The sequence below is a fragment of the Gavialis gangeticus genome, unplaced genomic scaffold (genome assembly GCF_001723915.1).
Source record: "Gavialis gangeticus isolate Ggan-Ray unplaced genomic scaffold, GavGan_comp1, whole genome shotgun sequence".
Lineage (NCBI taxonomy): Eukaryota > Metazoa > Chordata > Crocodylia > Gavialidae > Gavialis > Gavialis gangeticus.
The window spans coordinates 7187325-7204743 of record NW_017729025.1 but is presented as its reverse complement, the minus strand read 5'-3'; the positions used below and the strand labels follow the sequence as shown (position 1 = coordinate 7204743).

Sequence of the window (17419 nt, the reverse complement as noted above, 5' to 3'; positions counted from 1 at the left end):
CAGAGGCAATTGGGGCTCATAATAGCGATGATATCTTTTATTAAACCCACGAGATTTTTGCAAAAAAACCCCCAAAATTCTTTAATTGCAAAATGTCTTTCATATTTTTTGCAAAAATCTTGTGGGTCTAATAAAAGGTATCATCTCTACTCTGAGTCCTGATTGCCTTTTCCTGTAGACCAATATGGCTACAACCTTGGATACCTTCGTGTTTTTCACAGTAGCCACTGCCAGGCCTGGCTGTGCCACATAACAAGGTCAATAAAGATGTAGGCCCAATTGTTCCCTTTGATTTATGCACTTCCTGAAGCCGGCCAACTCCTTTTTCATCTTTTTTCAACCTGAGTGTTATTACCCCTTTTTTCCCTTTTCTGCCGAGCCCAGGGTCGCTGCATGTCATACAAAGGTGCTTTGGCAGGTTGCTCTAATATGCTGCGCAGTACTCACACAGGCATCCTTTTGCTTGCTGATCTGATAACCAACTGCGGGGACATTTAAAATCCCCCTTCGAGCATTTCAAAGGAGCCTAGAGGAGTTAGGCACTCAGCGATGTTGTGAATTTCAAATAGGATTGATGTATTTATTTAACTCCTTTAGGCTCCTTTGAAAGCAGCAGCCTAAAATGGAAGTAAAAATACGCTTTTTGGGATTGTGTTTTATTTCTTAAACGGCTGGAATAATTCTGCTGAAGCTCCGTGGGCGTTCACAGGCTTTGTTACAGTGGCGTTCACAGCTGGCACTCAGACGTATGAGCTGGATCTCTCTCCTGGTTATGAAAGGAGTGGGGGAAGCTATTTGATTAACTGTTGTGCCCACCTCTGCCTGCAGTTCACCGCATCTGTCTTCATAAACGTGAAGGCGTTGCCCAAAACAGGCAGCGTTTGCTGCTAGAGCTCTGCTGGGAAACCCTCCAGCTTATACTGGAGAAAGGGGTTGGTTGGTTGTTTTGTTTCTGGTTTTTAACCAGGATCGTTTTCTGAACAAAATAAGCTGATGCAAGGAGAGGACTTGGCTGCTGCAATAACTGCTTCGGTTCAGTTTTGTTGCAGTAGCGATGTCGGCTAAAAGAGTGATTTCTTCCCCCCCACACCCGGCTACTTTTAGCTATGCCAGCAAAGTGAGGGGCATAGGTTTTAACTTCAGATCTGTAAATGCTTCTCCCTGGAAAGGGTCCTTAGCGAGAACTGCAACAGGCTGGACGTGCTCAAATGAGGTTGCCTAAACTCTTCCAAATCCTCGAGCAGCTTTTGCTCGAGAGCTGCGCAGTAGGCTCCGGAGCCAGCTGAAAGCAGGGACCAGCTGGTCAAAGTGCGATGTGACCACATTGCCTCCCCCCGCTCTGGATCCATCCCTGCCCTGGGGTCATTTCCACTGATGTCAAATACCAATATACATCTGTTCCTCTGTTTGGGGCCCCAGTCCCTTGCTTCTTCACCTCTCTGTTCCTGCTTCCACGCTTGCAAAACGAGGAGACTCATTTATTCTGCTGCAGCTCTTGCAAGAGGGCTGGCAGGAGGGGATGTCTGCAGGGGGAAGTGCAGGCAAGGCAGCTTCCAGCAAGCGCGTTTGGGCACAGCCGCGCAGACCGCAGCTGGGTCTGATTTACCCTGCTTCCAGTGGCGCCGTCGCCTGCTGCTCTGCCGTACAGCTCTCCATCCCCTTCCCCCAGCCGGGGCCCGCACTGAGATCATGCGACTGCGATTGGGAGGAATGTCAGCCCTGTTTATAAACCCCTCTGCTCCGCGATCATTCTCCATATATAGGCGGATGCACTGCCTGAGCCCCAGATCCGCCCCGACTCGTGAATCCCGTCGTGCAGCCCCGTGATGCAGAAAAATCGGGCCCCAACTGTGGGTTTCCTGGGACTCTTTAGGGCCTGATCCAAAAGCCCAGTGAAAACGGGGGTGGAGGGGGAGGAATTATTCCCCTGGCTTCTTTTGGCTCAGGCTCTCCATACATCTGCTGTGGGTGTTAGCAGCTCCGGAGTGTTTTTGGAAAGCTTCCCGGGTGAAGGAAAGATGGATGCTTTCACTCGGGAGGTGAGGGGCTTGCCTGACCCATGTCCAGCCTAGCCCCACGGGGAGAGGAGAGATGGCACTGGGCAGGATCCCATCCCTTCCATGCTCTGGTCTGGTGTTCAGGTCCCTCCTCAGCTGCACACGTCTGATGTGACCCGGGCCCAGTCACTCAGCACTGGGGCAGGTCCCAGCACCCGGCAGCCTGAGCCTACCCCCATCCTCAGGCAAGCTGCAAACAAGGCGAGCGCTGGGTCAAGCCTGACGTGGGCAGGGTGCACTCGAGCCCTCCGTTTTCTACCCCCAACAAGTCGGGACCCACTGCTGCGATGCAATAGAGAAGCGTTCAGCATCTCCATGCCTCAGTTTACCCATTGGAAACGGCGATGATAGCACCTCCCTACCAGATGGGTGGTGGCAAGGATGGGGCTGATGCATTAAAGACTGCAAGGCCCAAGGGCATGAACTATGTTTGAAGCAGACAGGCTAACAAGGGGTTGGAGCGTGATGGCCTAACCCTTTTTTTTAGCACTTGCCAAGCATTTAAGGGCGCAGCGGCTGGTTGCACACTGCTCTTCCCCTCCCCGCTGCGGGCACTGAACAGCATCCCTTGCTTGTCTCCTCCCAGGTGGTGACCAAGCGCGGGAAAGACTACATCCTAAAGCACATCCCGAACATGCACAAAGATCAGTTTGAGTTGACGGCCTCGGAAGCCCATCTCAAATACATTAAGGAGGCCGTGCGGCTGGATGACGTGGCCGTTCATTACTACAGGCTGTACAAGGTAAGGGAGGGCTGCCGCTCTGCCGCCCGAGCAACAGGCTTGTGATCTGGGGGGCTTTGGAGCTGCTGAATCATTTCCAGCGTGCAATGGGAAGAGTCACCTTCGAAATGTCACTTGATCATTATAGCGGCTCAGTCTGTGCTGCAGATGGGGGGCGGTATTTAGCTCCGCGAGGCAGAGTACTGCCGCTTCTCGTAGGACTTTGATTTGTAGAAGTTTACAAGAACCGAGAGAGAAAACAGCCCTGATTTGAAAGCCGGGATGGGCTGGATTCAATGCAGCCTCTGAGATTTCCGGGGTAATTCTTCATCGCCCGCGACACATTTACATTTGCTGTCTCCTGGGAACAAAGCAATTTGTTTGATGTTTCGCGAGCCGTTTTGTAATGTTCTTCAAATTAAAGAGAAGTTTGTCTTCTGGAAAACAAAGCAGCAGTGAGCTGCAAATACAAATCACGATAATCCTTACGAAGGAATGAATTATTAAAAAGAGCCAGAGAGCTGCAGGCTGTGAAGATGGCAACAGGCTGGAAATATCAGCCAGGTTTATTCTCTGTGTTGTTTTCTTGGCTTTTAATCATTGAAATGACCCTTTATTGCTCACTTTTGCTCCATCTAGATGTCTGAAGGGCTCTGACAACATGTACTTTCCCTCCATCTCGCTCTCTCTCGTTCCCGGTTCATTAATTAACAACGTCCAGTTCAGTGTTCGGAAGAGGCAGATGATCTGAGTGAAAGAACCAGGGTAAAGGCATAAGCCTTGATTTTTCTCTTCGCGCTCTGAAGCGGGGTAAAATTGAAACGGACTCTGTCCTTGGTGCCAGCAGTCTGATATGATGATCGCTTAGGCCTTCATTCAGCCAGGCATCTCCTCCTGTCTTAACGCCTATTCTTAACTTCGAGCAAGTGCATTAGTGAACTGAGATCTGAGTGAGTCCAGAGTACCTTGGTTAAAGCCAGAGGGCCTGATATAGCAAAGTAAATCAGTGCATTTTCCCTGCACACTGGGCATTTATACATGTGCTCCTGGAGTTGGGGGGAAGCTGCTTTGATTAAAGCACCCAGAGCATGTCGTGTGTCAGCATCCCTGCATTTAAAAATGGTGGCAGGGGTGCTTTATCTAAAGCTCGTTGAATGAGATGCTGGAGCACAGCAATTACTACACTCCAGCAGACTCGATTAATTGAGACTGCTCCAACACGCTGTAACTACAGTGCATTGGAGCAGCCTCGCTGGTCACGTATAGGCATCCACCAAATTTAAGTCTTGGCCCTGATCTTGGTCCTATCAAAGTCAGTGGACCAACCTCCCCACTCTTCTCCCTCCCCCCCAACAACTTTATTGCATTAGCGGGTCAGTCATTCGCATGCCACTGGCTTCAGTAGACCAACTTCCACTCGCTGAAGACCTGGCTCTTGTAATTTTAGAAGAGGGTTTTTATGAAGACATTCTGGTTTCAGCGGTTCTTGTGCTGTCAGTATTCCCCTGCCACCAGGCTCGCCCAACACCTCTCTATTACGTATCTAGGAGCTCTTTAAATAATGCCTCCTATTATGTACGTATTTTTATGTGATCAAATGTGGCTTTCTCGGGTGTTGTATAGAGTATGGCATGGACATATTCCAAATGTATCTCATAAATGAATCAGAACAGCGTGGGCCAACTCTCTCCTTAACATATCGTGCATTGGGGTGCACTCAGATCTGACGATGTGGTTTTAGACTAGAAACAGATGTTGCATTTGTCCTGGAACAAGCTCTGTCTGTGTTTGTCCCGGAGCAAACAAGTCCTGGGATTGGTGTGTACATGGATTGCCCTTCCAGTTAGGGGTTAGCAATCCCAGGACAGAGATTTACAATGTCCTGACACAAACTGTTGGCATTTCCTATCCAACAAACCTTTTTAGGGTTTGTCCTGGGACGATCGATATGGACATCTAAATGATCGCACTTTCTCCCAGGAGAAAATATTTTCTCTGGCGACATAAGCATTGTCTGTTTGTAGCCTGACTTTCAGACAGATTAGTCCTGGGCCAAAGACTCGGTTGCTTGTTGATCACTGCCCTTACTGGGGTCTGTAGCAAGCGTGTTCCCCTTACGCTGCTCAGACTTCTGGCTAGGATGGGAGAGTAAGAGTTGCATGGTACTCCCCTGTACATGCAAGTAAAGGGACCCCCAACCCATCTCTTTCCACCCCACTGGCTAGGATAACCCACTGCCCACTAGGTCATAAATCACTCTTTGCTTCTTTGTCTTCTTTCCATGACAAAGAAGCAAAGCTTGGAGTCGGGACACACTACATGCACTTGCCCCGCTCCTGGACCTATGCTATGAAAACTGGCAGTCCTTAGGATCCATCATTAGGGTAATGTCACAGTTGAGATCCCCTCGTGGTTGCACTGGCAATGGTGTTTAAGCTTTCATGGATGTGAAACCCTTCCTAATAGCCCACATTCATCTGGAAGGCTGTGTCCCCATCCGGTCTCCCACGTCCTCCGAAGATGGCTCCAGACTGGAACAGGTGCAGAGGAAGGTGGTGAGGATGATCAGGCTGGCAGGACCAGAAGAGCTAAGCAAAGGCTGGGACGGGGATGTCCACAAACATACTGCGAGCATAAGTGGGGAAAAGCTGCTTAACTGGCAGGGCAATGTTGGGAAAAGAACAAGTGGGTCTAATTTGCCATGAATACGTCTTGAGTCGCCAGAGCAGCGAGGTGCTGTTTTTAACTCTGGGAGCAGCAGTGGGGTCAAACCACACTAACAAGTTGTAAGCTGGAGTCCAGTACATGTAGGGTAGAGATTTTAGCACAGGGTGCCCGAGATTGCAGGTCTGGGCTTGATGACCCAGGCGGTCCCTTCCAGTCCCATATTCCTACAATATATGATCATGATACCGGGTCACACATGGCTGTATAACTCCTAAAGTAATCAGAGCAAACCTCCTCTTGCAGCAGAGACCTCTGACCCTGCCAGGGTGTGCTCTTACCCCTCTCTTTTTTTTTTTTAAGCGTGAGTTTATTTTAAGTGAAGACCAGTTGAACTTCCTTCTTCAAACATTGTCCTTGGAAATCCTAAAGCTTTATATGAGTTCTTTTATGGCCTGTATCCAGGGATTGTCCTTAACGTTGCTCGCTTTTCTCTGATTTGTGTCTTTTTTGGGTGTCTTGAGAGGAGATGTTTGTTTAGGTTTGTTAAGATTAAATACACCAATATAAACCGGGCAAATTTATGCGCATTTTTAATGGCACAGATGCTAGACTTTTAACATTGGAGACTTCAGTGGTGTTACTGTACAGCACATGGAAGTGATTAGAAGAATATTCCTAGCCAGTAGGAGTAGATTTATTTGCTGTAGATGTTTCTTGATAACGCATCCAGCACTTGGAACAGATGCAGTAGGCTTAAGTGATACAGGAAATTGTGTGGTCCTTGTCTCCAGGCTTCAAAATCTCTCCCAGTCACAAATGGACTATAAGAGCAGGCGAAATGCAGAGGCGATGGGTTTATACGCCTCATTGTCATGTAAATCTGAAGCAGAAAACTGTTTCTGGGAGGTGTGAAAAGGGGAGCGTAATGGGACTCTTGCTGAGGTTGCATTTGTACCTAGATTTAAGAACGGCGGTGCTCTCCCAACAAATTGCATCTAACTACATAAGAGCAATCTGCAGGAGCTAAATTTACAGAAGTACCAAACACTCGCGCCCCTTTTTTTGCAAACCGTGAGAGCTGCAGTGGCTCTGCACCTCTGAACGTCAGGGCCAAAAGTCTTGTGGAGACCACGGATGAGGAAAATGAGCCAGCACAGAGCAGCAACTGAATAGGATAATATTACAATCGTTGCCCACTAAATGACCTTGTTGGCTGTTGCCTTTTCTCTTGTGGCAGTCTTCCACTGGATACTAGTGCATACTGAATTTATGGACTAAAACCACTGCTTTTGTTTGGTTTGGTTTTAGGATAAAAGGGAAGTTGAAGCCTCCTTGACCCTTGGGTTGACAACACGGGGCATCCAGATCTTCCAGGTAAGCATCTAAATAAATATATCGGGCCAGGTTTGTTCTCACGTGCCCAGATGCCGCCTTAGGGGAAGTCACACTGCCTGACCTGAAAGGCACCATATCTGTTTTTCTTACCTGATGTCAAATTTGCTCCCCAAGTGGAACTTATCCAGGCTGTGATCATGTTTCTTAATTTAAAAAACAAAATTAGAAGTTCGCCAACCATTTTTGAAATCTGGGAAGCGGTCTCTTTGGGTCAGTCCTCTTGCTGGAAGTTAGTTGTGCTAAATTTTAGCAAGGGGTTAAGTGTGGGAGAAACAGACCAGTTGCAAAGGCAACTTCCTGAGCTAGATACCAGTTAGATTTGTGCGGGTGGACTTCTTGCTGGGGACATTGCAGGCAAATATTATTTGTTGCCTTTTCTCTGTGTGATATGAGCCACTGGCCCCAGTAAAGGCGGTCAGCGGGATCTCTCCTCTACCCTGCTCTTAGACCCCCGCTGGGTGCACTGTACTGTTCGAGTGGCAGTGCTCCCACTGAAGTCAGGTAAAGAATGAAGGCAGAGTGATTGGCACGCATTAAGAAAAGTGTTACCCTTTGGCTGGCTTTGGAGAACTTAGAAATCAGCTAGACTCTCTCAAAAACACAATCCCCTGCTATTTGGTTGGCAGAAATGTCTCACCTTTGGATCGGCAAATGGTATTGCTACAGGAGCCAGCTATGGATTCAGGCCTGAAGTCAGCAGAGTAATTAAGCATTAAAAGTCCCTCCTCCCGTTCCATTTGCAGTGAATGCCAGTGTTTCCATAAACCTCAGTTTTGGGCGGGGGCGGGTTAAGATCATGCTCTAAACATTTAAATCTAATCCTGTTCAGCAAAGCATTTAAGTTGGTGGTTGTCAGCTGGGGGGATGCATACCCCTAGGGGTACTTAAAAGGGTCGTAGCGGGTACGCAGAACTCTGCATGCATGCACGCGGCCACCACGCAGCATGCAGGCGGCCAAGAGCGCAGCCCGGCCACGTGGAGAGCAGCCGGGTCCGGCTGGTAATTTTGTTGTGGGGGGAGGGAGAGGGGCTGGGACTGAGGCTGGAGGCAGGGGCAGGGGCAGGTACTGCACAGCTGGGGTGGAGCACAGGATAGAGCCACGACCTGTTCATCTTGGGCATGTGGGGGGTGGCGACTCCCACCCCTGCATGCACCCCATCCCGCACCCTGCCCCGCCTGAGCAACGCCTGCCCCTGCCCCACTCCCTCCCTCACCATGGGGCCTCAATCTGCCCCCACCCTTAAAAATAAGAAAAAAATACAAAGGAGTACATACATGAGCTGCAACTTTGAGACAGAAGGGGTACACTTGTTTAAAAAGGTTGAAAACCTCTGACTTAAGCGAATACTTAAGTACTTTGCTGAACTGCTGCATACGAGAATGACATGCTTTTGCTGTCCGGAGCCATGGATGTGATTTCTTACATCACAAAACAGTTCCTTAAGAACGTGTCTTTAAAGCAGCATTTCATGTATCGGAGCACGCGGGAGCAGGAAGTTTATGGACTGGTTTTGCAACCTGTTATGAAGTCAATGGCAATAATGCACCGCTTGCCTAAATACCATTCTAGATGTGTGATGGGTTGTTTTGGGTTTTTTTGCCCTCCTCCAGAATTTGGATGAAGAAAGGCAGTTGCTTTTCGACTTCCCCTGGACAAACGTGGGGAAACTGGTGTTTGTGGTGAGTATAACATCGCAAAGGGTGCTTGGAGAATGCAAAATCCTGTTCCTCCTCAGCTTCCTCCACTCGCCTGCATCCAGTCCAGCACGTGTTTTACGTGTCAGTTGTAGTGTTGGGGTGGTGTTTTAGTCAAGATGGTCTAATATGCGAGAGGTAAGGATTTCTGAGGGAAGTATCTTTTGTTGGACCAACTGCATCAGCTGGTCCCTATCAGTGCATATTCTGTTCCTGCTAGTTGCACACCTGGATGCTGATCTCCATTGTGCTCATGGAAATAAGGAGCAACTCCTCTGAATACTGCCCAGCTGAAAGCAGCAGAACCAGTGGAACAGATTGAAACCAAGGCCAGAAACAGGGAAACATTGGGCGCATCTACACTTTGTGCTATGGAGATGGAGCAATACGCTACGTCACCGTACAACATGCTACAGCAGTGCAGCGATCATGCAGGTCTGCACGTGATCGCCATCCAATGGCAATCTACCGGCCAGCAGATCTACCGGCATGCTCCCCGGTTATAGCACGCCGCTACAGCAACACAGCAGTGAAATCTATCCATGCGCCACGCTCACAGCGTAGTAACCACCCGTATTATGGGTGCAAAAGGACTAAAGTACAGCGCCATAGCAATGTTGCTGTATGGCGGTGTGTAGACGCGCCCATTATGCAGTCATTAGAACAGGGACCTGTGGCTACAAGCCGGCTGGAGGTGCTGGGAAAGTTATCAATCTGTGTTAACAAAAGCCCCCTTTCTAGGAGCCCAGTACTTCCCAAACTCAGGGTGCTGCAAGCTGGGCCTCCGTAAACTTGCTAGCTACTCTGGAAAGGTTAGGCTGGGGGCTCCTCTAAGGCATGCGGCAAATAGTCTCAGATATGTTAATGGCTCCTATCTAGTTCAGGAGCTCAGAGCTGCAGCGTGCACTGGATGTGCAGGTTCCGTTCCCATTTGCTCTTTCAATCTCAGAAAGGATACAGAAGAACTAGAGGCGGTCCAGAGAAGAGCCGCAGGGGTGATTTGTTGTATGGAAGGGCTTCTGGATGAGGAGACACTAAAGAGGCCAGACCTGCTCAGTTGAGAAACGAGACTTTTAAGAGGAAACATGAGAAGGGTTTACAAAATACTAAATGGCAAGAGAAAGTCAAGAGGGAGTTCTCATTTACTGTCTCTCTCAAGACAAGAACTAGGGGCCATACAATGAAACTAGCATGTAGTAAGTTTAAAACTAACAAAAGCTTTCACACAGTGTGTCGTTGAAGTCATTTCCAACAGATGTGGTATAAGCTGACAGGTTAGCCAGATGCACCAAGGGACTGGATAATTTTTTGGAGGAAAGGAGCATCAGTAACAGTAGTTATTGAGCATGGGAGTTAAGGATACAGCCTCTGAATCAGATCTTCCTAACCGTTAAATGCTGGAGGCTGCAAGTGGGAGAGAGACAGGGAGAAAATTGGTCATACCCTGTTCACTCTCCCTTTCTACATCTGCTGCAATGAGACAGGATCCTGGGCAAGACGAACCTATGGTCCAACCCAGGAAATGGCAGATCTTATGTGCTGGGGCTGTCCGTTTTTCATAGTGCCTGGCTCTGCCCTGTAAATGGAGCGGCAGCAAGAAACAGCATCTCAAGCATGAGCATTGTACTGATTACTAGCTAGATCAAGAATATAGATGCAAACACGGCCAGTCCCAGTTTGAGGCTTTTCCCCATAATAGCGCGGATAGGAAAAGGGTTGTAGAATTCCTGTTGAAAAATGAGCGTGGAGCACTCCCAGGTCAAAAAGTCACCAGCTTGCTGAATATTTCACTAGATGCCTCACAAAGCTGTGGAGGGAAATCGTCCATCTGGAGGGAGCTCTTCTCTCAGTTCCTTTAGCCCAGCGGTTCTCAATCAGGGCACCGCGGTGCCCTGGGATGCCGTGAGATCCTTTCAGGGGTCCCACAGAGCACCACGCAATGTTAGTTAGCACCGTTCGGGGGGCAGATAGGATTCACAAGATAAACCCAAGGATTTCAACTAGGAATGCAGAGTGTTAAAACCATTCTGCCCTGCTGTGGGCTTTCTGAGTTCATTGCAACAGGAAAAAAAATACATATTCTTCTGTAGACAACACATTATGAAAACTAGGAGCTGGCATTTTCCCAGGGGTGCCTTGAGTCTAAAAAAGTTGAGCACCACTGCTTTAGACCATGCTAGCTCAGACCCCAAATGGAGTTTGTTAAACACCCCAGTCCTGTTGAATGCCCCCCCACACACATGCACACTTCAACAGCAACAGGGCGGGTGCTGTGGGGATCCGGAGGTGCGTAAGCCCAGACGAGGTTGTCCTCATCAGCCCGGCAGACCTCCCTAGCACAGGCTGCTGAGCAGAACAGGCCAATGGGAAAGCACCTGCAGGCGCTCCTGCTGAAGGGTCCCACATGCTGGGATTTCATTCTGGTGCAGCTGAATTCTTCACGAAAGCCGCCTTGAGTAATTTTTGGTGAACCCTGTCTGCTCCCTGCATGGTGCAGGGGGGACGACATGCCTGGGGGGGTGGTGTTCTGCCTTTCCAATGCAATCAGTATGGCCTGGGCGAAGGATCCCCCTGCTCCAGACTCTCCTGGGCACCCTGGCAGCACAGCTGGACACTGATGGTTCCTTCTGGTTCTCCATAGGGTAAGAAATTCGAGATCCTGCCAGATGGGCTGCCTTCAGCCCGGAAACTCATCTACTACACGGGCTGCCCCATGCGCTCCAGGCACCTCCTGGAGCTCCTCAGCAGCAGTCACCGCCTCTACATGAACCTGCAGCCAATCCTGCGCCAGGTCCGGAGGCTGGAGGAGAATGAAGGTACTGGGCTGGGCTGTGCTGGCTGCTTTTGCCTGGGCGGGCAGTGGCGGCATGACTCTGAAAGGGCCTGTGCCGCAGTGGGGCATAGCAGCTGTTGAGAGCCTGGGGGGAGAATTAACCCTGGGGGAGGCTGGGCACAACTGAGGGGCTGCTTGCTCCAGTTTCTTCTACTGTCTTAACACACAGGGCTAGGCCCTATTAGGTTCCCTGGTGCAGTCTTATTCCACCCTGCCTGAGCCCCTGAAGTGCTGAAACCCCCAGCACATGAGACCTGGTTAGCCAGTTAATCACGTCTAAAGTTGTAATGCAGCCATGCTTTAAAGCAATGAATGGCATCATAAGGCAAGGAATAAGCTGTGGAGATATCTTACAAGTTCTTGTTGCACTATTAATTGAATGGGCAGGCAGGTGCACCCTGCCTAGGAGCCCCCAGCTGCAGGACCTTCCTCCTTGTGATCCCGGGCTCCCCCTGCACCAGCAATAAGGTGTGGCAGGATCTGATGCATGATCCCACAATCGCATCTCCTGCCAGGCGTGTGTGACGTGGCAGGAGGTAGAATTGTGTGGATCCCACATTGGATCCCATTGTGCCTTGACCTGACCATCTGGAGGAGCCCTGGGAACACGTCTACTTTTGTAGTGCAGTCGTCTCAGCCGCAAGCCTAAGTCACCTACGTACAGTCTTTCCTCATAAACCATGCTTCTTCTGAGGCTGGAATGGTCCTGTAGGGAGGTAGGCCTGCCTGGCTGGAAAACCCAAAGCAGCTCGCAAAGGTTTCACTGAAACCAGGCGTACTCTGTATCCGGGAAAACAAAGTTCACGGGTCCTGAGCCATCAGCAGGTGCAGCCCTGGTCCCCGCAGCTCCCTGCGCTCCATCCTAGCATGCATAGGACTGCAAGGGTGCAGTGGGGGACTGTCCTGAAAGCCATGTGCTTGGACCATACGGGGCCACAGAGGTGCAAGGCAGCCAGGCAGGGAGTGGGACTCAGCCCCCAGATGAAAGCTGCCCAAAGGATCCCACCGCCTGCAGCATCCTCCACTCAGGTTTCCAGTTCGTGCAGGCGTGTGCACAGCAGCTCTCCCATCAGGGGTGGGAGGAGAGGCTCTTGCTGGACTCCGAGGGACTGGCCACAGCACTGCATGGTTGTTTAGCTCCTGGCAGGCCCTGCTGGTCTCTGGGAGGGGGCCAGTTTGCATGTGGGAACAGACTCGCCGTCTGTGTGGGCCCTCAGCATAGCAGGCGGTGCAGTAAACACACTGCTGGGAAGTGCTGGCCTCCTGATAAGGGCCCCAGCCATCAAAGGAGCATGGAGGGAGCGATAAACGCAGGCCTCATTAGTTAGTGGCCTGCTTTGGCAGGGCCTGGTTGAGCCAAGGATCAGGGCTGGGGGTGCTGAGGCTTTTTGCACACAGCTTTGTTGCTGTGATACCCATTTCCCATGCCTGTACACTGGGGGCTGGGGCCAGCTCTGCCTCTGTCTCATAAGGACACAACAATGCCTGGGTCAGACCAGGGTCCTGCTAACAAGCAAGTAGTGATTGCTTCAGAGGAAGAGAGACCTGTCCCCTGCCGGTCTATGCAGTACCCCAAGCCTGAGGCCACTTCCCTGGTTGGGGTGTGCAACAGCCCCAATGGACGGATACCCCACCTGCTTGTCTCTCCCCTTATTGAACCCAGCTGTCCCAGTGCCCTCGCAACACCCCAACCAGGGGTGTGAGTTGCACCAGCTAGTGATGCCTTCACCTGCCCCCAGCCTACCACCTGTTCACACGTCCCTCGATCTGCTTCCCTTCCAGCCCTGCTTTCCTGGGATTCCCCCCCCTTGCTGCAGGGTCTGCCCCTTGTGCAGCAGGGGTCCAGGCTTCTTGCAGCCCCTCTCTCTGCAGGCCCTGACTTGACTTGGACCCAGCACAGTCAGAGGTTTAATAGTCAAAGGCCCTTTTCCAGCGGCCACAACCAGTGGGTGTCTCCCAGTTGCCCCCCTGGGCAGTACTGGGGAGCTGTGGGCCAGCCTCCCCCTGATGCCCTTTGCTCACTGGTGGATGCTAGGGTGGTGCTCTCCCCCCACATGGGGCTTGCAGAGTGCCCAGCCACCAGCCAGGGGCAGGAAGCAAGGCAGGGGGGCAGGAGAGAGGAGGATGAAGCTGAGATTTCCCTGGAAAGGGGGTTGAATGTTGATGGGGCTGCCTTGCCTTGCAGAGAAGAAGCAGTACCGCGAGTCATACATCAGCGACACCCTGGATCTAGACATGGATCAGCTGGAGAAGCGGTCCCGGGCCAGCGGCAGCAGCGCGGGCAGCATCAAGCATAAGCGCCTTTCCCGGCACTCCACTGCCAGCCACAGCAGTTCCCACACCTCCGGCATCGAAGCTGACCCCAAGCCCCGCGAGCCGGGCCCCGAGGATGGCTTCTTGGGAGCCAGCATCCACCGCAAACTGAAGACCTGCAGCTCCATGACCAGTCATGGCAGCTCCCACACCTCTGGGGTGGAGAGCGGGGGCAAGGACCGGCTGGAGGACGACTCCCAGGATGATGGTAAGCACCCCGAGGGAGTCCTGCAGGGCTGGTGTTGTTCCCAAAGCCATCTGCCTTTGCATCCCAGGCCAATCGGGCTTCCCACTTGTCAGCTGCCTGGCCCTGGAGACATGCAGCACACAACAAAGCAGGCTTATATCAAGTCTGCATTACTGCAAGGAAAGGGCTCTGGGTGTCCTCCCTATCCCAGGAGGCTTGTTCTCACCAGGCTGATCTCTGGGGAGGCTGAGACAGACACCAGCAGTGCTGCTAGCTCAGGGCTGTGCACTGAGAAGCCCAGCACAGCCTGGCAGCATCCTGGTACAAGAGATTTGCCATAGGAGCCAGAGGCAGAACTGGCAATGGATCTGCTGTGCCCGCAGTCCCCAGGGCCCACCCTTGCCCTGCCCCGTCTCACAGGAGTCCTGAGGTCCCACCTTCCTTCAAATTTAAGATCCCTGTACATTTAAGATGCAGCCAGATTTTTCAGACTTTCAATTCAGTGACGGGGGAGAGAGAGAGGGGAATCATCCATTCAAGACCCATTTACCAACACTCGTAAAGACCCATTTACCAAGACCAATAAAGACCCATTTTCTCATTTAGTCCCATTTAAGCAGCAGGCTGGGTTTTTTAAGAAGACATTTCTGTTTGCTTTTTTTTTTTTTTTCAAAGTGTCTCCTGTTTGATGGAGCATGCAGGCAGGGCTGGGTAGGGTCCTCTTTGTTGGATGCTTGTCAGTGCTACAGTATTGCACACAATAGCTGATGCTCCTTTGCTCTAGCTTTCCCTGTGCCCACATGACTTGAAATCCTCATTGCTTTTTCAGGGCCAGGACTGCTATAAACCTGCAGAGAATTTTCCTTCTGCTGGGCCTTTAGAGACCTGATCTCTGCTAGGAAGCATCTGGATTTTTTTTTCTTTCTTCTCCTATCTGCTCTTCCCCCATTGGTGACTTTCTTTCTTCTCCTCTTCCCATTCAGAGATAGAAATGCTGGTCGATGACCCCCGGGACCTTGAGCAGTTGAGCGAGTCGTCCCTGGAGGTCACCCCAGACATGTGCATTTACATTACGGAGGACATGCTGATGTCACGGCAGTTTAATGGACACTCAGGTACAGCACCGGGGGGGAAAACACTGAGCACTGCTTTCTGGATGGCCGCGTGCAGGCACAAAGGACTGGGAATAGAAACACGGGAGGGGAGCAACGATAGAGAAAGGATCATCTCGAATTTCAGGAGATCAGATCCCCGTGCGCTAACCTCTGAGTGTGAGGTGGATGCACCGGTGAGCACGTTTTACAGGACTGCTTTTGGCATGAGGTGATAATGGATAGCGCGATTTTCAGCTCTTCTCATTGCTTTTTTTCCCCTAAGGGGAAGCTATTGGGTTCAGTTTTGCAAAATGACATTTAATATCAAGCTGAGTGAAACCTGCCTCCAGCAGCTGGTCAAGGAACCAACACAACCAGCTTGCAGAATAGCAGAGAGTCAAACTGAAGATCAAATGCACTTACCTGGAGTTCGCTGTCTTGGTCTGAAGTCAGTCGGGAGGCAGAATAGGGAGGCACCATGGAGGCCAGCTGCTTCAGAGGGGCATGAGGCTTTCATAGGCAACAACCTACTTCACCTGACAGCGTAGCTTCTTGCCTATGAAATCTCCTGCCTCTGAATTAACATAGACTGATGAGACTTTAAGACAACAGGGTGCCCAGCAGAAGCCGGGTCTCATGGCAACTTGCCCCCCAGCATCTTGCATTATACATGGGCTTGGTATCCAAAGACAGAGGATAGTGTTCCCCCCTGTGCAAAGAGCTACCCCCGGGCCTACAAACCACTGAATCCCTCCCAAATGAGAGGTGGTGTACAGAGATGACTGGCATAGAGAGCAGGAAGACACACAGCAAGCCAAATCTGACAGGTGAGGTTACCCCACTTCCTTCAGCAGGGCTTGGCCCAACAGGTCTTCACCAAAGGAAAATAGTCAGAAAGACACATGTTCTCCTTGCATCCTGAGGTCAGGGCAGAGCTGGTTAGGACGGTGCCATTCGTGCCCATTTGCCCGTGTGTTTTTCAGGCATGCCGACCCCGCTTGCACACACAGTTGCAAAAATGACTGCCAGTGGCTGGTGGCTGCTCAGTCAGGCCAAGTGTGCAAACGTGTCACAAGGGGATTGTCCAGACACATGCAAGAGGATTGTACAGTGAGGCCATGGAAGCATGGATGTGGGCAATGTAACTGCTGGAGCCCCGGGCTTCTTGTCGGCAGATGCTGCTTAGTCTAGGAAGCACAGACATTTTCAAAGTGAAATCTAGTCCATTTGCAAATGGAGGACTTTCACAGGAGATTTAGGGCCTGCACCTGCCTGCATCTCTCTCTCCAGCAATTCCTTTTGTCATCTTATCATCATAGTTCCCTTTTATTGACTGCTTTTTTTAAGCTGCCTTTGTTTCTGGGCGAAAAGTCCACACTTAAACGATCTGCCCAGACAAGGGAAATGATCAAATTGGCTGTACACACAAAGCTGCTGGAGGCATCCCTGGAAAAAAAAACAAAAACAGGCAGCAGTGGTATCTTTTGTAGCCTCTTCTGGCAGCCTCGGTAGGGTTGCAACAGTAGCTGGTCCAGCCGCCGAGAGGGATGAGTGGCAACGGCCTCCTGCCTCTCTCGTTTGAGGGATGTCAGATGTTTCCAACAGCACTCGCCACTCCTAGCACCTGCTCTAGGGATCTTTGCTGTCCTCCCTAAGTTCCCGTCTTCCACGCCATACGTAAGGCCTCCTTTGTGAACGGCACTTCACAGCGCAGGGACTCTGCCAGGTTAGAGTAGCTTTAGTGGAAGTGAGATCTGCAATGGTCTTTCTCCAGGTTGTTTTTTCTTCACCTCAATCCCCTCTTGCTACTCATCTGTGCTTGGAGCAGCCTGTACCAGGGCCACACGACAGCCTCAGGCCTTCCCTTTCTTGTTCAGATGTCCATTGTTTGGGGCTCTTTGTCAGAGACACAGCCAGGTGGAGGGGACCTGCAGTGGACCCTGGCTTGAAATTTTGAGAGGGGGTTGATTAGAAAATTCCCTGTTCCATTTATTGCATCTCCCTGCATCCGTGTGTGTGGCCAGAGGAAATTCAGAGCCAAATTCAGCGGCGAAGGGCACGCTGGAGTCCTTTCCCTTAGCCTCTCCAGGGTTTGGACAACCCAGCTGTTTTCTGGGAGGTAAAAGGCAGCGGGTTTTTGCTGCACATCAGCTGCTTGGCACCTGTGTGCATGCTCTTACCGCACAGGAAATGAAAGCTGAACTGTGATAACTTGCTCCTCTTTTGCCAAGGGCTGAGCTACTATGGTTTAGTTTCCATTTGCCACTGGGTACGTCCATGCGCCAGAGTGCATCTAACAAGTGGTAAAGTCCCCCCACCTTGTACGCCGTCATAATTTCTTCTTATGTCCATACCCATGGCTCTGTCTGCCCCCCTGGGGAAGCCTCCCTGCTGAGGTGATGGAAGAAGGGATTGGGTATAACCATCACTTACTCCTTCTCATGGCCTTCCCCCAAC

General features: G+C 51.0%; 1 protein-coding gene across 1 annotated transcript in view; it reads left to right on the top strand.

Moving 5' to 3' along the window:
• Positions 1–17419, top strand: part of FRMD6 (FERM domain containing 6) — a 47133-nt gene that overhangs the window by 19322 nt on the left and 10392 nt on the right. The window contains exons 7-12 of the mRNA XM_019518352.1: positions 2644–2799; positions 6754–6819; positions 8452–8520; positions 11177–11351; positions 13554–13889; positions 14852–14983. Coding sequence (XP_019373897.1) covers positions 2644–2799; positions 6754–6819; positions 8452–8520; positions 11177–11351; positions 13554–13889; positions 14852–14983 — 934 coding nt within the window. The remainder of the gene's footprint in view (positions 1–2643; positions 2800–6753; positions 6820–8451; positions 8521–11176; positions 11352–13553; positions 13890–14851; positions 14984–17419) is intronic.